Source organism: Bradysia coprophila, unplaced genomic scaffold (genome assembly GCF_014529535.1).
Source record: "Bradysia coprophila strain Holo2 unplaced genomic scaffold, BU_Bcop_v1 contig_176, whole genome shotgun sequence".
NCBI lineage: Eukaryota > Metazoa > Arthropoda > Insecta > Diptera > Sciaridae > Bradysia > Bradysia coprophila.
The window spans coordinates 159,102-184,448 of NW_023503442.1; the positions used below are offsets into that span (position 1 = coordinate 159,102).

The window sequence follows — 25,347 nt, forward strand, 5'->3', positions numbered from 1 at the left end:
CCAATTCAATCCACCTGATGAAATTAACGTTGTCGACAAACGCTTCTGTCGGCAAATGATCGGCAATGCAGACATCTTCTTCGTAATTTTTCGCCATTGTTTGAATCAGGAAACTAACAAAAATGTGTTTGCATACACTGTCCTTGTGCAAACGTTCCGCCTGTCGACACAATGCGCTCTGAATAAATGACTTCCCAATGGCACATGGAATATCCGATAGGTCAAATTTCAGTGCCAACGTATTTCTTTCAATTTCATCTGTTTTGACACCGAATGGATGCCGGCGAGTCAACAGTAGCTATACGATGATTTCGAGGCTAAAGTTGTCAACTCTATGGTCCCAGGGAACGTTGCCAGCAAGCTGCTCTGGCGCCTGGTAATCCGGGCTTCCCCATTTGCCATAAAAGTTCATGTCGTTTTTCTGTTACAGCCAACCCAAAGTCGCCGATGATGGCTCTATAATTGTCGTCCAGTAACACATTGTGTGGCTTTAGGTCCCCATGTATGATGTTGTTTTTATGCATGTACCGAAGTCCCAAAACCATGTCAATGGTCAGGGTTTGCACCAACTTCGTCGATATGGGAAACTTTACATTCCGCAGTAAATCTTGCAGAGATCCATTTCTCTCCAGTACCTGAGGTCGAAACAGCAATTCTGTCTCAAAATTCACTTAACGTGAGCCGTGGGAGGGAAGAGAATCGATTTCTCTGTTTGTTTTCGTCGTTTTTCTTGTGTTCATTTAGCAATTTATCTCTAAGCATTTCAGGTGGGGGCATTTCAGGCCCGTAGCTGTAGACAAATTTCAGGGTGGGCAATGCCCAAACGATTTTTTCATAAAAAAAAACTGCTGTTGATGAGTAGAATACCCTTTAATTCATTTAACTCTTTAGTGATTTTTACGATACAAAGCAAAAAATCAATTTTCAAGAATTCAATACAGTTGAATTCGTCGCTTTGGGTTATCGTTAAAAAGTTTTAGGATTAAATCAATATTAATATTTTTTATCACATACGCGCGGTGTTCGGATGTCAAAATTACTTAACTAGAAGTTTAATTGAAAAATTACACTTCAGGTCTATGTTGTTGTCTCGTTTTCGCTTATGTGATAAAATAGAGTACACACTTGTCACTATCAGTCTCGGCAAGCCTCGACTTCTTCGTGACAAGTGTGTGTGGGATTTGCCTGGTTACCCAGGGATCCTGATGAGTATAATAAAACGCCGAACGGAGACTTCGTTGTCAATCAACGCTTTATTAGGAACTAAAATCATTACAATAAAACAGTCTTTTATACACTTAACTTTTCTGATATTATGCAAGTGGAACTCATGTTACACTTTCATGTTTAAAAACTCTTTTCACGGAAGTTTAACATTGTAATTAATAATATTCGTTTATGTTGCACTTTCGTGTTCTCATTACTTCATAATCAAAATAGTGTCATTGTCTGACTTACTTTATGCAACAGTCATTCTAGGCCACATACCACATGTGTAATATAATATATTATATTAATCTCTTCGAATCAAATGCTAAAAATGTCAATTGACGCAACCGATCGGTTGTCATAGAAATTCGCGTTTTTCTACCTAGCCTTTCAAGGGCTGAAAACGAACATTGCATTACTGCAAGGGAATGTTTCAATGATTGCAAATAGATTGTAAACTTCGGGAATAGCTTCCTTCATGACATGCAACTCTTCCAATATGCGAAATCTATTTTTAAAACTTTCCCTTTCACTTTTGCCTTTAGAACTCAGTTGCTCTTCAAATTTGCTTTTTTGAAGTGCAACATAGTTTTTAGCTACAACCATTTCCTCATCTGTCGGCAACTGTATGCCAACTTCGGCTAATGATTGCATCAATTTACTATCAAAATTCTCAGCCTGTGAAAGAGCTTCTAATATCTCTGAATTGTCTTCAAATCTTCTCTTAATTTCACTAAGGAATTTCGTCAATTATCTCTTGTTGAACGACTTTGGAAATTATAGCAATAATCTCATTTTGAATTTCAGGTGACGTGTATGTCGCATTGCGTGGCATTGCATCTTGACACTTTCGTAGATGCTCATTGTACTTCAATTTAAATTTAAACAAATTCTGGAATAATCCATTTTCTTTGTGCTGATCTTCGTCCCAGCTCTGAACCCAACCTCGTTTGCAATCAAAAATATAATCACTTCAATTATTGCCTTCATGTAATATCGTCGCTTCGCAAGCGATAACAATTCATGAACAGACGAATGATTTTCGTCGCGCTGCACTAGCTGTTGCCACGAGCTCATTGCGTTTATTTGAGACGATGACGAATTGTGCCTTTCAAAACCTCCTTTCTTATCTGTAGCATGCTTCCCATCCTTAAACCCAATAGATGTGAATGTGGCTTCCTTCGAAGAGTTCAAGTCAAAACATCTGCACGCGAAACAGAATGCCGCATCTTCCAGTACAGAATATTCTAACCAGCTGAATTTGTCCATCAGAGTTTTCGCCGTGACTTTGTTTTTATTAACTTTCATACCAGTGTTAGATCCAGTGTAAGGTCATTTTTCTCTGAATATGTAATGTTTTCATACAGTGGATTATTCTGAATCAACCATTTCAAAACTAGTCTAAATTTTTCTCGCCTTACTTTCAACAGCTTACTCGTTTCAATTTTTGTTGGTGGGTTCGCGCCAACGAAAACCACTTTGATACTGTAGTATCGTAGTATGCTGTGAATATGAATGTCTAATAAATAGTTAGTTATACTGATACAGTACAAGAGTACACACGTGTCTTATTACTGAATATTACATTGGCGACGAGTAGTGAAGAATTCACGCGAATTTAAGCAGAAATGTTAAAGTAAATAAATAAGTCGAAAGAACTGTGAAATTATGACTGTTAATGATGAGGAAAATGAAGTCAGATAGTAAAGCGAATTATGTGAAAAATGTGTGCGCAATGGCGGCGGTCTTAAAATTGGCTGAACGAAGACTGGCGCTTGGTAAAACCGTTCGAATATTGGATCAAGATCAACGTGGAATCGGAAATATGAAAACAAAAACGATAACGCGATTGTGCAATGAAGTACCCGTAATTTCATGGAAACTTCAACAATGGAATTGAAAGGAATTTGAACTGGTGTATTGGACAAGGAGATATGAGAAAGTTGGATTAATTGGATGACATTAAGCATCAGCCATGAAAAAGGATGTGAAAAGATAAGTACAAAAATGCGTGTTTCGTGTCACGTTACCAACTGCCGTGATCACACGAAAATCTCTGATTTTCTTGAAATGAGTGACTAACTCGACGGTTTCTTTCAGAAATAGTCTTTCGGCCAAAGTCGTCGTCGTTAAGCATGCAAATGATTCCTTCGGCCTCCATTCGAAGTTCATGAAGGGCGGAATTCAAAATTTGAAGCTGATGCAATGAAATTGGAAAGCAAAGATCAGCATGTCAGTTGCCGAGCAAAGGCAGAAAATTGAAATTACGAGTGGACGTTGGAAAGAGAAGATAAGTAAAAATTTGGAATTGTTATAACTAGAGAAAACGATTGACTATGGAAGTTTAATCGCCTTAGTTTGGGTGTTAGTTCAGAGGTTGACTGGAATAGTGAAAATGGGGTTTCGGATTTTTAGTAATCGTGATCGGATGTGTTGGGTTATGGGATTAAGAGCTTAATTGTTGAAGGGCGGATGAGGATTTGACTCGCATTTCGTATTAGGTTGAATTTGAGGTTTCATGTGGCAGTTTGAATTTTCCGGCGAGTGCTGTTATGGGTTAATGATGAGTGAAGTGATCGAGTTCCGGTAGTTGTAACTTGGTTTTAGTCCCGGTCAGTAGAGTTTGATTATGAGGTTCTATTTGGGTCAGGAAAGAAGGAGAAGACGAAGTCAGTTGTATGAAGTGTATAGGATTTGAGGTTGTTGATCGAACGTGGGTGGTGGTGTTAGTGTAGAAGATTGTCTATGGTTGGAATTCGGGTTTGAGTTCAGAGGAGGTCGCATTGAGTTTGAAGAGGAAAGAAACTGGGTTTGTGGCTTGATGCGGGGGAATCGTTTTTTTTAGGAAAAGTCTATTGTGATGTCTATCGGTTGGAGTTTCGTTTAGAGATGAGCTCTAATGACGTTTAAGTTGATTCGGTTTCAAGAATAAGATTGATTTGGATCGATAAGTTGATTTGGAATAGTATATTAATTTTGTGCAAAGGCGAATTGAATGGATTAAATTCCATTGAGAACAAAAGGTCTTGGATTAAATTCCGTTGGAGACAAAAGGTCCTGGATTAAATTCCGTTGAGAGCAAAAGGTCCTGGATTAAATTCCGTTAAGGACAAAAGTGCTTAGAACATTTTTGATTTTTGTACCAGCCCTGTTGAATGTCGTTCAAAAACATCGAATCGTTTTTTAATTTTCTGAATGTTATAGTTTTCGGCAACAACGATTTTCTGTTATAGTAACTTTTAATTGTCTTCGGCAATTGCCTAAAATCGATGGTATTTTACGACAATTTTTATGGTAAAGTGGTACACCCGTGACAAAAGGACCTGGATTCAATTCCGTTGGGGTCAGAAAAGTCAGAATTAAATTTCGTTGACAAGAATGCAGATTGATTGCATGAATTAAATTTCGTAATTCGATGTCAGAATTAAAATTCTCTGACAAAGTTAAAGGTTGATGTATTGAATTCAATTTCGATATGCAATTTCTGAGTGAATGTGATTTCATCACGCTAAGCTTGAATTTAGTTCTGAATGGAAGTGAGTGTACGTGGAGTAACGGTTAAAGGTTAGAACGGCAGAGGATTAGGAGGAAGGGTATAGAGAGTAAGATCCGGTTCAAGGAAATGTTTTCGACCTGTAGATCATACCATATGTTGTAGAATGAGTCTGAGACGAAAGCTAATTAGCCTAAACCTAAACTTTAGATGGGGCCGATATGCCTAATAATTTTTATTTTTATTTTTTGCTTTTAGAAAATAATCATGAATCATAAGTTGTGATTCACGGTCAAGGCTAAGCTCTAGTTTAGTGCTATTGTGCGATTGGTTGCTACGTATGTGCCATGAAGACGAATCGAAGGAGAATCAAGCTGAAGTCCAAATGTGAAAAGGAAGAAAAGATGAAGGAGTGAGAGTGACAATAACGATCGAAGGATGAGAGTGACAGTAACGATCTATGTTGATATTAATATTTGCATTGTATAATGTTTAAAATTGTTGAAGCTTTAAAAAGAGGGAGTGGATGTAGTATCGTAGTATGCTGTGAATATGAATGTCTAATAAATAGTTAGTTATACTGATACAGTACAAGAGTACACACGTGTCTTATTACTGAATATTACAGATACCACAAAGACTATCTTGAGAAAAAGGAAGAGTACTGGCAATACTACCCATGTTTTGCTCGAAAACTATTACATTTCCACTTAATTTTGATTGTCTTGTAGATGCGTTGTAAGTTCTAGCTTGAATTTTTATAATGTACGTATTATGACGATATAACGATATTAGGTGTTCTTCTGGAATAGTTAAATTTTGTAATGTCCCGCCATAAAACAATCATTTGCTGGTGAAAAATCAGGAGTTATTGGAATTTTCCTATTCAACGAAGAAAAACATTTTGAACAAATGTTGCATACTGTTTCATCAGTCATAAAGTGATTTTGTGACTCTACTCCATTTTTGTATAACATAGCACTTTTATAGTAAAAGTAGTTTTCAATTTTGTTTACACTTTTACTAGAGTTACTGCTATCCTTTTTGATATCTATTCCAATTTCTATATTATATACATTTCAAAGCATTAGGGCCATTCTTTTCTCCGCTGGAAACACATACACTACTTGCAGCTACATCTTCACACACAACTACTTTTGGTAGAGTTTCAGTGTGGTTACCTTTTCTCACAATTTCTTTTTCTTCTTCTTCAATTTTATTCTCAAGTCCTGGTACTACGCCTAACAAGTATTTAGGAGGTTGAAGTAATTCTGGATTTTTCAATTCCGAAAATTTGATTTTTTTGTAATCTCTCCGAAAAACAACTCTGTTACAGATGCAACATCACGGCTCCCATCAACCGAAATAAAGTTTAGTTTTTGGGTACCCAAGAAATGACTCTTGATATGGATGAAGGGACCCCTAAGGAGTATAAAACAGGTTTCCTTCACTCCAGGTTTGCTGATCTCCCCATACTAAAATTTTCAAAATTCGAATTTTCACAGGTATGTGAAAAAGGTTTAACAGAAAAGTTCCCCAACTTTAATTTTTTCAACTTAAATCTACTTGTATTAGATAGATTGAGGTCTTAACTATATAATAAGACTTTAGCAATGGCATTCGATCTGATTCAGGCGTATATTGAACGCACAAATGCTAGTAAAGTCAACCTACGATTGTACATGGATTATGGACTAACTAATATCTTTTATTTAAAAAAATTGACTAATTATATTGGTTTCCGAGTAAGAATTAAGAATGTAGAACTTAAAATGTAGAAGTATGGCCGAAGAAAATCATTTTTATTTACAAATGACGTGATGAAAATTCTATTATTGCTTTTTTCAATTGATTGCAATAATTGCTCGACTCCAAGTTGTTCACCTGATATTTAGCCCAATACTTCAGGAATTCTCGGTGTATGGACTCGCCCGCTCAGACCATAGACCAAGCGAATCACCGTTTAAGTAATGTAAGCCACCCCACACCGAGAGTTCCTGAAGTATTGGGCTAAATACCGTCTTTGTAACAGACACTCTGTTTACCTTAGAATTTCATAACTTTGAAAAATCTCTACAAGTTCTTGAGTTGGGACGATGTTGTAGCAGTAAACAAATAAAATAAAGACCGTTTCATGAAGACTATTCGCAGTTCCTGCAGATAAGACGAATGGCATAACAAATACGTTGTCTCAAAATTGAAAGTTGTCAAGTGTACCAAAATTAATTTATTTATTACGAACACACTCATTGGTATCAGATTTCAACATCAAGATTCAAGATAAATGAAGAACAATAGCAGCAGGCGAGCTTACCGATAAAGCTGGGTGGTTTAGACATTCGAAAATCTGAGGATATTGCGCTACCTTCATTTTTTGATCAACTCATGGATCAAAGAATCTCATTTCGCAAATTCGACAGAAATATGAACCACTCTCTCCCTCGAACGAGAACAAGAAAGATTTCTTCCTGCACATACATCAGAATCTGGATTTCGGTTAAATGCCAACCCAACATTGGAACATTTTTGAATAACAATGATTCGCTACATTTGGGGAGCGAAATTTGGAGACCTCACTAATTCATATGCAGCGAACGTGTAAGACGGTCGTCACGGTCTGTGTTGTATAAAAAACCATGGAAGATATCCTCATTACGCCGAAGTGAATGGTATAACAGCGAGAACTCTCCGATCGACAAATATCCATTCTATCGACGAGTTCCAGTATGAGTGGACTTTCATTATCCGACAGAAATGATCCGGATTTCATTCCACCGGAATTCCAACAGGATAATCCGACTCCGCCGGTAATTTTGAATATGAATGTCATGACAGAAAATTTCGAAAATCGATAATAAAAAACTTTAGGGTGGTGGGAGAGTTAGATCTGCACAAAATCAGCGATTACGTTGCCGCGCATCTGTTTGTGGCAATTTTGTTAGGACTTGCGTTGGATCCTAACCCACGAGAGGGACAGATCGAAGATGTCAAGGATGTGGAGGGTGTGAAAGAAGATTTTATTTCCAAGGTGAAATGCTCGCTCAGCCTGTTACATTTCCTTTAAATTTAGATAACTTGACGACTTTCTTCAAGACCACAAATGTATTGACAGTCCACTGGGATGGCAATGGCAAAGCTATCGAAAATATCATCAACCATAAAAAACAGTAGCGGTTACCCGCAGTTACCTGTTACTAACAATTTTGGCGTCGAACAACTTCTGGGCGTTCCAGAAATAGAAGATGGTACAGGTGCCTCAATTGCGAAGTATGTTTATGACATGTTACTCGGATGGAGACAGGTGGAGAACACGGCATGGTGCAGCGGTTCGACTTGAACAGTTATTTGGTATAAGTCTCCTCTCTTACATTTGTCGCCATCGCATTTCGAAAGTGCTCTTGAGAGCAGCATTCGAGTTGAAAATACGAAACATTTACGATCTACATTTTTACTTCACATAAAAATTACATCGAACAAAAATTAAAGGTGGAAAGGTGGTTTCGACTGGACCAGATGTGCCGATGTTCAAAACATTTCAAGGGAACTGGAGGAAAACCAAAATATGACTTTTACTTGGGTAAGCTGGTCAGCTCCAAGAAACTCTGCCTATGGGAACCGAAGGTCAAGATGACTAATTTGCATCGATAACGAGGGGATAATAAAAGCATTTGTGGAAGAAGATATTCTACCTACAATAACAGAAAAGATGTTTTCTGTTTGAGAGTTCAGGATGATCTGATTTTATTAATAATAAGCAATCCTAGATAATTTTGATTTCAAATGAATTTCATATGAGTGCTGCGATGCGCCACACCTTATTATCACCTGACACGGTTTCAAAGCAAATCAAAGAGTGTAAAAAACAAAAAAAATCGATTTTGTACAGATAACTTTGTACAAAAAAAACTCCATTTTGTACTCCAAAAGTCTAATTTGTACAAAAAAAAAGTTTGTACTTCGTGTTGTACTATGTTGACGACATTGAGCAAAAGGTAAATTCTGTTCTAACACTCTGCCTACGTGGCTTCAACAAAAAAAATCGAAATGAAAAGCGGAACAAAGAGCGAATATATTTAACTGTACTTTGGTTTGGCGCGCAAACATTAGACCTCTACTATTAATATAAGCACCGCAGCAGCGGTTTTAAATTTAAATCAAAATTAATAGAGCCTGAAGTTGAACAAATCACGTACCTTTGCATTCACTCATAAACTCGGACCTGGACCTTGCTGCACGACCGTTGATTTCCGTTACGTCCATACACCAATCCAATTGCTTAACTGCTGGTAAATTTACTCGAACTCGACCGAATCTCACTTCTTATTCATGGACGTGCACTTTCAGGTTGTGAGTAGGGAGCCTTTCAATTTATTTCGCATTCACTGTGCGACCTTGTACGACCACGGATGTTCGACCTTGTAAGACCACGGATGTTTGACCTTAACTCCAATTTTATTTTTGCATGGGCGCCATGAACCAATTGCTTCAATCACAATTGATTCCAAATAGTACTTCCACAGTCGTTGATACTTCTTTTGATAACTTGTGATTTAAGGTGGGTTGGGTTGCGTGGTAATTGATAAAATTTGAGGATTCGATTTTATATACAAAATTTCTTTATTTGATAATCCAATTTGACCTTACTTTACGACGACTGCACAAGAAGTGAATCTAATGGTTCAGCGGCACCAGTGGCACCAGTGGACTCACTAACCATTTGCTGATCAAAGCTTCAAACAAATTACATTAGATGGCGCCGACGGCGCTTAAAGCAAACAAAAAATTTAAAGTTTCGTACGAGACTTAACAGCGTTAATAATGAACTGAAACTGAATCCGGAAAAGTGTTCTATGATGTCTATAACGTACAAACCTCAGCCGATAGAGTATCATTATCACGTCGAAGATAAGGCTATTGAAAAGATGTCGTTTAAAAATGACCTGGGTGTCACATTCAACAGAAAGCACAATTTCAGCGAACATTTCTCGGAAATCACAAAGAAATCCTATCAGATGATTGGCTTCACATTTCGATCAACCCAGCATTTCAAGCGGCCGGAGAGTCTGATTAAACTTTACAACACTTACGTCCGCAGTAGACTGGAATATTGTTGTGCTGTGTGGAATCCGCACTATGACAAGTACAAGGAACAATTGGAAAAGGTACAACGGAAATTTACGCGGATGCTCCACTACAGGTTCAACTGGGTGAAACCAGACTATCCGGGTAGGCTTAAACGACTCAAAATGAAAACCCTTGAGACCAGGAGACTAGAAATGGGTGAGTTGGTTCTGTACAAGCTAATTCATAATAAGATTGTTACCAACCTGTCGTCACGAATCTCAATTCATCAACCCCAACGGTTTACTCGACAAAATGTCCACCATCTCTTTCACCTATCAACACCTTCATCCAATGTACAACTCAACTCGCCAATCTACCGTTTACAGAATCACCATAACATTTATTTTAAGTCCAATGATGTTTTCAGTTTAACGCTTAGTCAGTACAAAAGGCTTGTGAAGAGTATGTATCAGTTTTGGTGAGTGAAGTGTGACTTTGATTTGATAAGTTTTTTTTTGCTTTCTCTTTTCTCTTTACTGCTTGTTAATTGAATTATTATTATTATTATTATCCGATCGATGTATAATTGGGCGTCATTCCTGTTCGTTTGATCTAAATAAATAAATAAATAAAAAAATAAGATTATTCTTATGTATATTTGATGACATTACAAAATCATGATCCACAAAATATGTAAGCGTTAGTGGCGCAGGTAAAAAAAGCGGGGTGTTCCGTGAATGCTTTCGCACATTTTTTACCTGTCGTTACAAGAACGCACAAGGGTTGAATGGACACATCAAAGTCATAGACCGTGCATAACAGAGCTTAACAGTGCTCTTCCCTTTCCCTCGATAGAGCATCAACGCTCTTCATTTCACGGAAAGTGATTTAGCATACAGAAGCAGAGAAGCTGTTTCGGCCTTAGGAAAACTGCGGAGGCCCAAGGACAGTATAGAACTATCCATCATCAGATGTTACCGCAGTTCCCGTCACAAGACAGCAATGAAAACTCTTACTTGAACTTCGTTTGAGAGTTTGAAAAGCACAAACAATCGACGAATTGCCGAATCAAAAACAACAATAATCCAAACAAACCAACCAACCTGCGCGTTTTCCATCTCCGGGTCAAGTACAGGTAAGCGGTCAGCAGCAGCAGAAAGATGAAAAAATGAGAAACTTCTGATAAACAGAACGTCCCATGCACGTCCGCCTCCTTCAACAAACAGAACGAAACACGTACGCCCGCCTCCTCTAACGTTCTTCATTTAATCACGTTCAACATGCGACCAACAGTTCATAAGTGGGTGAACAAAAACTAACGAAAACGCAGGCGAAATACTAGGCGGATCATGTGAAAACTTAAGCGGACTCAAAGGACGGAGGCAAACTGCTAGGAGTCAGAGCTGCTACAAACTGAGAAAATGGGCGCCAAAACTCAATTAGCAAGGAATGACTCACTACCACTCAACTTACTAAGAACGTCGCAGTCAAACACGAAGTACAAAAACATAGAACTAGTGAGTGAAAGTTAGCTAAAAAACGAGTACCTGGAACCCAGCCGTGTAAAGACTACCTAAACTTGGTGGGTCAAAACAATCGGATTTGCTTGGCCTGGGTCCCCGGAATCTCTTGTGTGAAAGGATACGAGAAGGCGGATGAGCTTGCTAGATCAGGCTCTGCTGCACTAGTGCACGAACTAGAGGCGTACATACGTACCCATACCCGATCGAAGTGGATCAAGAATGGACATTCGGAACGCTGGAACTGGAATGCTTATGACGGAGGCGCCCAAACGAAGCAATTTTTCCAGAGACAAAACGTTAGGTGGGCCAAAGATTTGCTCGGTATGGATAGGAATCGCACATGGAAAGTTGTAGGTGCGATCACGGGACACTGTGGGCTGAATCGGCACCTCAATAAGCTGAGGCTCTCGGCGGCTTCTAGTTGCTCCTGCGGATTATGAGAAGAAACAGTTATATACGTCTCTTGTCAATGTAGTAAATTTCTTCAACTAAGACGCACGCTGTGCAACCCTCCGAAGTTGCTGCTCTGGGACCAGCTATTTTCGACAAGTTCTTCGTGGCTGGAAGGTTGCCTTGATTTAAATGATGATAGGGAAAGAAACAAAGGATCGTTTCATCTGTGTTGGTGATCGTTCCACCCTGATAAATCTAAATCTAAGACAGACTTCTAACATTATCTTACCTTACCTCCTCGTGGCAAAATCACATCAGAGTAAAATAAACCAAACAGAAGCGCTTCATTTTTTAAACGTCAAATAAGGGGGCTAATACACTGTATGAAGGAGAAGTCAAATGAACACGGACATAAATTGAATTAATTTTATTGGCAAAAAATAAAGCTAAAATATAGTCACTACTGATTAGCAGATATTATGTGGCAATGAAACGCAGCGGTTTTTTAATGCTTTAACCAAGGTACAAAATTGTTATTGTGGCAATTGGGTCAGAGCTTCTCTAAATAAATTTGCAAATTTTGTAGATATCGGTACCATCAATTTATCAATGGCCCGATCAATTGTCGATTTATCAACGCCAATAAAGGAAAATGCCATGTTTGCTATAAGAGAGCGCAGATCCGCATCACTGAGCGAATTTACATACGCTTTGCATTGCGAAAAATTATCTTCGTCGCCCAAGAAGATACGATCAACAGTGCCGCTCAGTTTATACGGTAACTCATCGTAGTACCGATCTCTGTTGTTATTCGGCCCGTTGTACGAATTGGGAAAGTAATTTGGGCCACTTCCACCGTTCGGACCGACATTCATGAACCCGTCTCGTTCATAATTTCTCACTGCAAACGGGCACATGTTCACCGGAATTTCGTTATGATTCCGGCCGAGCCTGTAAAACTGAGCATCTCGGTACGCAAACAATCGTGCGGAGAACAGACGATCGGGAGTGGCTTCAATGCCGGGCACCAGATTGGCTGGAGCATATGCAGACTGTTCAACATCGTTGAAATAGTTGGTAGGATTTTGATCTAAGACCAATTGTCCGACTGGTATCAGTGGAAAGTCGGTAGTGTTCCAGAATTTGGTCGGATCGAAAATGTTGTATTTGAAGTTCTTGGCCTGTTCTTCCGTCATTATCTGCAGGTTAAGTGTCCATGTTGGGTAATTTTTTGTTGCGATTAAATCGTAGAGGTCTTTGGTCAGGAACTCGGGATAGAAACCGGCAGTGGTAAGCGCCTCAACCGACGAATTGAAGTAAGATTTGTTTTGGGCGTTCGACGTGAAAATAAGCTTAGCAAAAATCGGCTCGTACCGTCTGTTAACCAACCGGACTGTGTGGATATAGTGACCATCCATATGCGAGTAAGATTTGATGTAGGCCGTTTTCGAGAAGAAAAACAGGATGAACAGCATCGTTTCCGGCATCAGCGACGCCGTATCCCAAAACGCTCTCAAGTCCTGCAAATGTGTCACCGGGTTTTTCATTCGTGAATGGAGCAAATCGGCAAGATTCATCGCATCTCGGCTTCCAAATACCGGTACATTAAGGCCGACAAAGTCAAAGATCCCGTCAGCGGTTTTGAACTTCACAGCGAAGCCTTTTGCATCAACAAGGGTGTCTGCCGAGCCAATCTCTCCGACTTGCGTAGAGAAACGAATGACTACATCCGTTCTTGTGTGCGGCTGAAGGAATGCAGCCCTTGTGTAATTGCTCACATCATGCGTGACTTGGAAGTAGCCGAATGCACCTGGTAAAATTGGAAATTTATGTGCGGGATATCTAGTTGCGCTATTCGAGGCTGTAAACTTGGTGAGGTGATGCGATCCACCATTTTATTACACGCGCTGAAACACAACACTTTCGATGATTTTCACACAAAAAATTCACCACATCGTCATGACGACGATATAGGCGATTTTTTTGTATGACAATCCGCTATATTGTCATCGATGTGATGCATTACCGGCGTGTCTGTATCCGTGCAACCTCCCCAAGTTCGCAGCCTTGGAGATATTGAGCTTATCAATTCTTGAGGTATCTCAAGAGTGGTGAACGTAAACTCTATGAGTGGTGTGAGTATAAAAGTTGGGTGGTGAACTTTTTTATTCGCTACAACCCTTGGAAATTAGAAAATTCATCCTTGCAAGAAATGTGACGAAAAGGGCGGCGGATAAAAAATTTATGTTCACCACTATCAACCATTACTTACCACAAGAATTGTACTGAACTCAAGACAATTCCTGTGCTAAATCACTTGAGCCTTGTGGGATGTAAATTAAATCGTAAATTAGTTAAACACTCATTCGTTGTTGTCGCGATTGAGCATTAACGTCACGATTTCTAACAAAAACTTACCGGATCCTTTAGCATGCCCTATTCTCACTGGTATGCGCTCCCTATTTCCATTTTGAATTTTGCCAATCAAAAATCCATCTTGCAATAGAACTGGTCCGTACTTTCCAACCGTTTGTGACGATAATAAGTCCGGATAAACACGTCCAAATCCGGTGCGCGCATAAGAGCATGGATTATTCGGATGTTCTTTGGCGTAACAAGCAAGCTGGTCAATTGACGTACATTGAGAATCGACGGTATGTGTCTGGAAAAAATGAGGTTATTCCAGTGCAAGATGCTCGAAATTTTGGAAAAATTATTAACTTTCAAGTCTTGTTCTTCCACTAATGTTAAATACACACTTACTTCCAGCGCCGCACTTATAATTTCTGCAGTACAAATTGAGTGACCGCGTTCACTTTTAATTGTCAATTGTATGTATACGGAGATCGCAAAACGTAAAGTTAGTGAAACATCTCCGCAATACAATTGACAATTAAAAGTGGAAAGTGAACAGGGTGGAAGAACCGCAATAAATGACAATATTTGAACCACTGGAGAAGGTAACGCAAATCAGTTCCTATATACGGAACCCAAGATTCAGGAAAATTCGAGTGCAGCGCAAGTTCACGTCGTTGTAGCACTTACGATGTCAATAGAATTTTGGCAGTGTTGAAATACCTTTCCAACATTGAAGCTGCCATATTCAATAAATTTAATTAATTTTGTTAAAATCGTTAGCGCTATACCAAACGAACAGTGGCGCTGCACTTAAACTCACTCGAACTTTAAGATCCGTATTCTTCGTGATCGGCTGAATCTTTGCACTACCTTCAGTGGTTTATAATGCTTTGAATATCCCATACCTTATGCCAGAGCAGAATCGCCAATATGACAGTAACTGTAGTCGAAAGCATTTTCGCTGTCTATATGGGTTGCAGTGCCTGAGGAAATGGTTTTTATACCAAGCAACCATACATGCTGAATCGCTATTTTGTTTGACGTTTCTCATGTTATTTCGCTTTTGTTTATTTACTTTTCTGGCTGCACAAAGTTTGCGCTGCAAACAAAGACAAAAACTGTGTAGCATTGTATTTGATCAGTTGAATTTTAATCAAAGAGGTAAACCACCAAATTTTGGGATCAACGGCTTAACAGCAAAAATTGTGTCGATCCATTAAGCATGCGTTATTCGTTGACATGCGTTGTTCGTTGATCTCAAAAATACCGAATGCACATTTCCTGTGGATGAGTAATCTATATTCATCGAGTTATTGTCTTTATTTAGATTGTGACAATTTCCATTGTTTACTCAGAAACGTTCACCGAAAACGGCATCTGTTTCTGCGTCGATTTATATCCGAAGTGCACATTTAGTTTCTGACTTGTGTCGTTGATTTTGGAGTGAAAGCTTACTAATACTTAATTAAACGAATACGTAAACTATGGTAACGGGATTTAGGTCCATCCATTGAATGGATTTGCGTCCTCTGCTCCTGCCTGGTTTACTTTACTCTGCCATGAGGAAATGCATTTCACTGCATCATTTCAGGAGAGTACATAGTTCCTGAAAAATGGTTGAAAAATGACTGAAAAAAGCATACGGTCCACTGGCTGATAAATGTGTGGAATTACAGTCCAAAGTTACCAATTTTTATTTGAATGGTATACAAATACTGCGCTATTGGTAACTGTGGTGAAATATAATTACCAATAGCGCAATATTTGTATACCATTCAAATAAAAAATTGGTAACTTTGGACTGTAATTCCACACATTTTTCAAACATTTTCCAGCCAGTGGGGGCCATTGGAGACAAAGAAGAGACGCTTTAAATATGTTCATTTCATTTATTTATTTATTTCAAAGAAAGAAAAAAATTGAATTTTGGAAACCCGAACAACCCGAAGCCCGTTACAATTGAATCGGGTTCGGGTTCGGGCCAGGTCGGGTTCGGGTCGGGCCGGGTTTTTGGCCAACTTCGGGCAGCCCGCTCACCTCTAACTATAGTGTGATGAAATCAATTTAACAGAGCTACGCATTCTTCAAAAAATAAAATAAAACTGTTTTGGTGCGGGCATGATTAACTTTGTAGATGATTTATAATTGACGTTAGCATCATTTGATTTAATTATTTGATAAAATCGTGAGAACTTTTCAATTTTGTTCCACTCGCTACGGTTTTCAAACTGTCTCTTAATATAATTTTGATAATAAACATAGCAAGCTCATATTTGTCATTTAAGAAAAGAATTAATGGAGCATGCAAAAGCGACCGTGCTGGAATTGCTAAAAGAGTGGAAAAAGAGTTATGGTGTTGTCAGCATCTCTTCAAAGTTAATAATGTCCTACTTCCACGTACTCGACGAGTAGAAGTACAATCAAACGAGCCTTTGGACATTTCACTCAATGCATAAATCGACTACATGTGCGTATGAAAATGTCGACATAGGCCTACCATCAATTGACATCGTTTCTAAAAGCAAAATCGAGCGGTTATAAGTGTGTCAAGGTTAAGGTGTTAAGTGAACCGGAAATCCAGAAATGTATTAATGAGTTGGACGAATCGATCATATATGCAGTTTATCGTTTAATAGCTGATTGTCAAAAGAGGAAATTATTCACTGAATCAGTGGTTTTATAACGCGAAATGGGTGATACTTGACAGTTGACTATCAATTTGATTTTTGTCATTGTTTTCTGGATAGTCTTCTAGGTATCACATCTTGCTAAACTTTTGATTTACATCAACGTTGCAATGATAATTACATCTCACCACTCTACCACCACTCTTGAAATCAGGGTTCCTTAACGTTAAAACTTTATCATAAAAGTTTCACTTCGTACCGTTTCGAAATAGAACTTTTGCTTTTTCGGTACAGTTCATAACGAAATCGGTGTAACGAAAAATTATTTCGGTATGGTTTAACGTTATAAAGAGAAACGAATTTTTTTCCGGTATAGCGTAACGTTACAAAGAGAAACGAAATATTTTCCGGTGTGGCTTAACGTTACGAAGTAAAACCAAATTTTTTCCGGTATGCCTTAACGTTACGAAGTAAAACGAATTTATTTGCGGTATGGCTTAACGTTACAAAGAGAAACGAAATCGTTTTTGGAAAGATTGTAACGTTACAGAAATAAAAAAGAATTAGTGTCAAAAAAGTTGCGGTTTCCGGGGCTGTAAACAATAAAAATACAAAAATTTCATGATAAATGCTCCGTTTTATAATTATATTACTTCAAAATTCAATAAAAAAAACATTTACGATAGAAAATATTCATATGAACCTCCCTTTAGACCAGGCTATTACTGTAATTTACTCTAATTTTCAAGATACTGTATTGGAACAGTTAATTGTCTTAACGTTATTTCATTTATCGAAAAATATTCCGTATCATGGTAACGTTACGGAATGTAACGGAAAGAATTTCGTTTTCTTTTAACGTTACGATATGTACCGGAAAAATTTTCGTTTTCTTGTAACGTTACGAGATGTACCGAAAAACATTTCGTTAGCAAAAACGTTTTAGATTGTGTAACTGTAACAAATGTACCATTAAATTTTTCGTTACGATAATAACGTTACATTTGAATCGTTTTTGTAACGTTACGTCCACGTAACAAAAAATAACGTTAAAAATAACGTTATGCCGGAACCCTGCTTGAAATCTCAAAAATAATAAATAGAGGTGACACCTTGAGTGGTCGTCAATCGTCATAACAAAATCAAAGACGTAACGAAGATGATTTCAAATTATCAAATACTTAAATGTCTGGGTGTGGATGGATTTGCCCGAGTTTATTTGGGCAGTGCAAAAAAAAATCTATTGGCGTTGACAAAAATCAAATGGTAGCGATTAAGGCAATAAGTGAAACGCACGCGCGAAATCAATCAAAATGGAACTGGAGGTATGTCCATTTTATTAAAAATATGAACGGTTTGTTGGTCGAATCAATTGATACGAGACATTGTGAAATTACCTGCATGTCCTATAAATGCATTTTTTTAAATTTTATGAATGAGCGTGAAGTGTGATATGTGATTGTGTGACAATATATTTTGAAACTTGTAAAGTGAATGATGTCATGGTTTATTTGTATCATAAAGTTTTTCTATGTGTGAATGCTTGTGAGCAGCTATTGCTTTGATTCATTTCTTTGCCATTCATTTAGATAACAAAAGCAACAACAAAATAGCCAAAGTGAATCGCAACTTAAAAAGCAACAATAAATACATGGTTTCAAACGAAAAATTGTGTTTCATTTAACAATGTACCTAATTCTTATCTCAGAGCGAGTACTTCAATGTTTGGTGAATGGTTCACTGGTGGCAATTTTTCTATTTCTCTTGAATCGAAAATTCAGAACAAAACTCTCACATACTTTAACAATGCACACTTTACATGCATATTTATAAACTTTGTCTTTGGTCCTCAAAAAAAATGTGTCTTTTGAAATCTCTCAATTATTTCAATTACTGTCTATGAATGGATAACAGACCGTTCGACTTTTGATTACATTTAAATACAGCTTCTTCTTTCTAATCTTTCATAATTCCTCACATACCAAGGTTATAAGTTTACAGCCTTTTCGCATACATCGCAAAACTTTAATAATCCCTTCCTTTGCCATGGGCAGTTGCCCAAAGTGGAAAAGGCAGCACTGCTCTTTAGAGTAGTTAAATTAGAGATGTGCATACAACTCCTCAGACCCAGCCTCTCCGTATATTATTTGTTTACTCTTGATATCTTTCATAGGTGTTTCAATGATTCAACACAAAGGCTTCCTGTCACAAATGTTACGTGCATTAGAGGATAGCACACGTGTGTTCCTTGTTTGCGATTTGAATCGAATGGGTCCCTTTTTTATTACATGTACCGACATTCAAATATGCCTGTTGATGTAGCTCAAGGAGTTATGCTAGACATCTTGTTGGGTCTATATTTGTTGCATACAAATAACATCATTCATGCTGATCTCATGCCTGAAAAAGTGTTAAACGCAGATCTTGGTGTGTGTGTTTCTGATCAAAAAAGAAAATTGTGGTACGGCCGACATGGCAGTCGTGGCTATCAAGCACCTGAACAATTGGTGGACACCATAGGATGGGATCATCGTGTGGAAATAATGTGTTTCAAGGGCGAGGGAGTAACAGCTTTTTTTCATCTGATTTTTTTAGGTATTTTTTCTAGGACTTCATCTGTCCGTGTGTCTGTGTCACAAATCATAACTATGGCGATTACAGTCAAATACGTAATTTGATTGATGACAGTCCGAATTGCAATGCTACTATGAGCCTGTTGTTGGCAAATCATTGTTATTTGTTGTATGGTAACCGATCGCTCATAGCAGACATTGCAATTTGAAAGTTTACTGGTTGTTGGGAGTTGGACTACCAAGGTAATGAGTAGCGATGATGTTAACTGTTCAAGAGATGCACACCGACTGATGAAATTATTCGGCCTGCTGGTCAATTTATAAATCAAGTATTTGGTAGTTGACTACCACGATGTTAAATTGCAATGCTACTAGGAGCAAATCAACACCAGGTAAATCATTATTATTTGTTATCTGGCAAACGATCGCTCGTTTTCCAATCGACTGAGAAACTCTGATTTTTCCGAGGAGGATCCGTCAATATTCAGATGAAGATTCGATGAACAGCGTCCAACATTTACTTTCATCTGATGAATCGACATGGTGATCGTAATTCGCGTTATTTGTTATTTCAAAAAGCGTATTCGCTGCGATGTTTCAGTGACGAAACAGGTGCAGCGTCAAAGTGATAATATTTTGCCCAAATTTTAGCAAATTTAAACATGCACAGACTGGGCACAAGTGGCTATTATCGTCCAGTCAAAAAGCAGTTATCCGTAATGATGCTCCGGTAAAAATTTTCCACAATTAATTTCGGCAGTGTTGATGTTTCATTACTGCTTTGTGCGTCTTAAATTCGAAGTATTTTTGTGTTTACGTCCAAATCAGAGGTTACGTACATCACATTCGATAGTTCTACAGAACATTTAACGAACTTGGCGATGAACTTTTGAAACTCCAATGTTTCCAATTGTTGGACAACTGAGTGAAACGTTTACACAGAATTACTAATAGATACAACCATACAACTATCCGTTTTCGTAAATTTTTTAAAAATTTAGTCAATTAGTTATCGATGAGATCGGCTCGAACTTCCTCAAAAATATTGATCCCATATGATGACGTCCCTAATGCAACATCAGTAGTCACTACTGTTGTATTTTTGACACGTTGCCATTGATATGTTTTGCAGTTAGTAGGTGAAGATGAGTAGCATAGAAATAAGTGAAAAATATACAACTTGAATTGTTCGGCGATTGACGGACTTCAAAGTTCAAAGTCCGGTCACGAGTGTACCAGAAAATATTGTTGTGATGTGTAGAGACCAAAAACCAGTACTAAGGATTTTTCGAAAATATTTTAGCACTACAGCTTATTTGGTGATTGTCCAGAGTGGTCCATAAGTTCGTGGCGTAGTTCGCATAGAGCTTTAACATAGCGCAGATAGAGTGACTCTGACATCTAACCCCAATGCAATGATTGTCCGAATCGATTATTTCACCTTCATCTTCTCCTTCTTCACGTGTGTCTTCGGAAGTCCATTGCAGCAAAGCCATCCACAAATTCAAGGTTTATATAAAATAAATTGAAACTAAATCTGATTTTCTGATGTCCAAAGTAAAGCAAAGCTGAGTCACATTAGTTTTTCTATTAAGCTTACTTCGATGCCATATTGTTACTGAGTAAACTCAAAACAATCAGTTATTTCACCTGAATCTTTTTCGAAATCTATCCGAATCAACTTTACAATGACACCAGACACGGAATTTTGGGATGAAAATGAAATTTTTGGTGATGAACATTTTTTTTCCGCCGAGTAGCCCGAGTTCACCTCAGTCTCTACTGTCTCAAAAATTCAATTTTCATCCGAATGGGGCGTGTGTGGTCTCGTTTTAAAGGCGAAACATCAGACTTTACGATAAAAATATCTGTGGGGCTGTTCAAATCAAAATTTTATTGGCAAGAGTCGTCAAAGCTTCAAATTGGTAAATTTTCACAAATTTTGAACTTTCGTGACACGTAAAGTTTTTTCGAAAAATCCTTAGTACTAGTTTTTGGTCTCTACGCATCACAACAATATTTTCTGGTGCATCCTTTTGAGGAATTTGAATTTGAAAAGACATTGAAAATCGCCCTGCATTAGCAGCATTGTTGCTAAAATCAATATGTCCGACATTTTCAATTCTGTGTTGTTTTTTTCAAAACTGTAGTTCCTGAAAAATGCAATGCGTTTGTTTGCATTACCATGCATTCAATTCAAGTTACTACCGTAGCAAAATTTGTAGACATTGGTGTGGTCTCCAACTCTTCAGAGGTAATAGTGGCTAGTATTTTCACGTACAAACCAACGAGCCTTTGGGAATTTCACTTAATGCATATACATAAATCGACCATCTGTGCGTATCGCATAACTGTGGACGATGTTGAAAGACATGGTGACCTGTTCCTTGTAAAGTTGAACAAACAAAAGTGTCTGGTTCCTTCACCTTCAATGGAGGAACGTCGGTAAAATTGTACAGAAACACAGCGACCTATAGATTACCACATTTACAAACGAATGAACGCTTTTTTGTAAACTATCAACTCATACTCACCAACCCGCAGTAGCAAGCGTGGTGTTTTAATGCTAAAAACCTTCAAACGAAGCCATAACGAATTATACATTGCCACATATAATGCCAGAACATTGTCGTCAAGACAAAAAATGCAAGAAATGGAAGAAGAGCTAGAAAAGATAAAATGGGATGTTGTGGGAGTGAGCGAAGTGAGAAAACCTGGAGAGGAATGCCTGAAATTACAATCAGGGCATACATTCTTCTACCGAGGAAGTGACAGTCAGATGCTGATGCACGGTGTCGGATTGTTCATAAACAAGCGGTGGTCGGATCGCATAATTCACACGAAAAGCATATCCGATCGAGTGATATACGTAAGCCTGAAGATAAATAACAGATACAGTGTCAAATTAATTCAGGTTTACGCACCCACGTCCACCCATGACGACGAAGAAGTAGAAAGATTCTATGAAGATGTCGAGAAAGCTCTGGACGAAAACCCATCACATTACCAATATCTAATCGGTGATTTCAATGCGAAGCTGGGAAAACGAGAAGAAGACTCCGAAGTTTCTGTTGGTAGTTTTAGCAACGACCAAAGAAATGAGCGTGGAAATACTTTACTCAACTTCATACAGCAACACAATTTGTACGCAATGAATTCATTTTTTGCAGGAAAGCCTCAACGGAAATGGACTTGGGCTAGTGCAGATGGTGTAACGAAAAATGAGATCGATTACATCATAACTGGCTGTAAGTCAACCGTTAAAAACGTTACGGTCCTAAACAATTTTTCAACAGGTAGTGATCACCGAATGGTTCGTGCAAGAGTCACGTTAAATACCAGATTTCAAAGATCACACTTAGTTCAAAAAAGTGAAAGGATCGACGTACAACGGCTTTACACACAAAATGAAGAATTTGCTACGAAAATGACTGCCGAATTAGATAACGTCAACAATCAATGTGACACATTGGACGAATTGAATACCAAAATCGTCGATACAATAATGGGTTTCATGAAATCCAAATGCAAATCCGTCCAAGGGAAAGAATCAAAACTCAGCAGGGAAACATTAGACCTGATCGCAAGCAGAGCAGAGTTGGTAAAAAACGGAGGACGAGACTCGGTGGAATACCGGAACCTGTCTAAAAGTATCAACAAAGCGAGGAGATCAGATGAAAGAAAATATAATGTCCAATTGGCTCAAAACATAATTGAAGCTAACTGCAATATGAAAGTCCTACGGAGAAAAATGACAAACGCCAAAAAAGAAATCTTCAAATTACGAGACAAAACAGGAACGATCCAAACGGATCGAAATGCGATATTAAATATTGCAACAGAATTTTATGAGAATTTGTTTTCTTCAGCAAGACAGAGTCCAACGGAAGAAACCGAAGAAAGACCGATAATAAGAAACGTGGGATCGGAGGATATGCCCGACATAACGGTTGATGAAGTCAAAGCTGCAGTAGCCGAGATGAAAAACAAAAAGTCTCCCGGAGAAGATGGTGTTCCAGTGGAAGCCATTAAACTGGGTGGAGACTCCTTATTAAAGGCAATCACGGCTTTGTTTAATCAATGTCTCCAATGGGAAGAAGTACCAGAAGCCTGGGAAAATGCGGTAATTACATTGCTGCATAAAAAAGGAGACATAACAAAGCTGGAAAATTACCGACCCATAAGCCTATTGTCAACACTCTACAAGTTGTTTATGAAAATCATTACGAAGAGGAACACTAACAAGTTCGACTTCTACCAACCTGTAGAACAAGCTGCTTTCAGATCTGGTTTCAGCACAAACGACCATTTGCAGGTGATGAGAACGCTTATTGAGAAGTGCCGTGAATACAACATCGACATAGTCTTGCTATTCATAGACTTCGAAAAAGCTTTCGATTCAGTGGAAACATGGTCGATATTGGACGCATTAGACGAATGTAGAGTAGACTCAAGGTACTCCAACACAATTCGATATGTGTACAAAAATGCTACTTCATGTATAAAACTTCATAAGAGCACGGAGAAATTCAAAATTGGCCGAGGTGTAAGGCAGGGTGACACCATTTCACCGAAATTATTCACGGCGATTTTGCAGAGTATTTTTAAGAAGTTAAACTGGAGTAAAATGGGAATAAAGATAAATGGAGAGTACCTGAGCAATCTCCGCTTCGCTGATGACATTGTACCGATAGCAGCGAATCTAGGTCAGGCTCAGCTTATGCTACAACAGTTAAGTGAAGAAGCAAGCAAAGTTGGCCTCAAGATGAACTTATCAAAAACAAAAGTCATGACCAACATCGGGGACGATAGAGAAATAAAAATTGGTGACACTGTCATTGAACGAGTCGACAGCTATGTATATCTAGGACATAAACTGAAGTTAGGTCTGGACAACCAAACTGCAGAAATAAGACGTAGGATTGGTCTTGCATGGGCAGCGTTCGGAAAACTCAGACTAATTTTCAAAAGCAAAATGAATAATAGTCTGAAACGCAAAGTTTTCGACACTTGTGTCCTTCCAGTGCTCACTTATGGAGCGGAAACGTTAAATTTAACGAAAGCATCAGAAGATAAATTGAGAGTGACACAAAGAGCCATGGAACGGAGTATGCTTGGAATAACACTCAGAGACAGAATGACGAATCAATGGATTCGACAACAAACCAGGGTCGTTGATGTCATGGAAAGAATAGCATCTCTGAAATGGAGCTGGGCGGGACATATTGCAAGAAGGACAGACGAACGTTGGACCAAAAAGATCATGAACTGGCGACCATATAAAAGACGAGCTATAGGTAGACCACCAGAGAGATGGACAAACGGAATTAAGAATATTGCAGGTACAAACTGGCAGCAAATGGCAATGGATCGTACGAAATGGAAAGAAGTTGGAGAGGCCTACATCCAGCAGTGGATAGAAACAGGCTGAAAAAGAAGAAGAAGAAGAAGATCAACTCGGGAAGTGTACGAACCAGTTCATCGCATTTACAATAGCACGGCGGGGCTTAACGAATTTTAAATAACCAAGTCCACTTCCATCTCGGTTCTTTTCATAGCTGAGTTAGGAGAGACGTGTACTATTCAACGGCACATGTTGCAGGAATATCGTTGCCTGGCCCCACGGAAGTTGCTGGACCAGTAATTGAAACTGGAATCGGTAGAGGGACAAATTCTAAGATCAACCATGTTAAATTTATTGCTCTCTGTCACTTAGTCGCAGACCAATAGAATCTGAAAGTCGCAATTTATCCTTCTTCAAGGGGTGATGTCTCATCGACGAAGCGCACGATGTTGGAATTACGATTCTATTCCAGTCTGGAATCTACAATGAAACGACCAGGAAACTCGGCGCGAATCAAGGCTGTATACTTTGGGGAGGTCACGCAGATGCAGACACGTGGGTTACACACCACGTTTCATGCATATTGGTCCTGTTATATGTTGGTGATATCCCAGAGCTAATATGAAGAAAATTTTTGTTCGCAGACGATTTCGCCCTAGCCGTACAGGCGGACACATTCACGAAATTGGAATTTTCTCTTTCTCACGATCTGGATGTACTGCGCCGATACTTCGTGAAATGGAGGCTACAACCAAATCCGAAC

At 38.5% G+C, this 25,347-nt stretch overlaps 1 protein-coding gene across 1 annotated transcript; it reads right to left on the bottom strand.

Moving 5' to 3' along the window:
* Nucleotides 1-12,099: 12,099 nt before the first annotated feature.
* On the bottom strand, nucleotides 12,100-15,052 carry LOC119075074 (catalase-like). Its single transcript, XM_037181466.1, has 3 exons — nucleotides 14,946-15,052; nucleotides 14,101-14,344; nucleotides 12,100-13,492 (listed from the first exon to the last, which is right to left on the bottom strand). Exons 1-3 carry the CDS (start codon nucleotides 14,994-14,996, stop codon nucleotides 12,216-12,218), a joined length of 1,572 nt encoding a protein of 523 aa, XP_037037361.1. The 5' UTR covers nucleotides 14,997-15,052; the 3' UTR covers nucleotides 12,100-12,215.
* Nucleotides 15,053-25,347: the final 10,295 nt, after the last annotated feature.

Bases quoted from the DNA above. Each gene is read 5' to 3' on its own strand.
- LOC119075074 (XM_037181466.1), bottom strand. From the start codon at position 14,996: ATGCTTTCGACTACAGTTACTGTCATATTGGCGATTCTGCTCTGGCAT. The intron at 14,345-14,945 runs GTATGGGATATT...CATTTTTTCCAG, and splicing joins CGATTCTGCTCTGGCATAAG to ACACATACCGTCGATTCTCA. The intron at 13,493-14,100 runs GTAAGTTTTTGT...CAATTTTACCAG, and splicing joins AGGGCATGCTAAAGGATCCG to GTGCATTCGGCTACTTCCAA.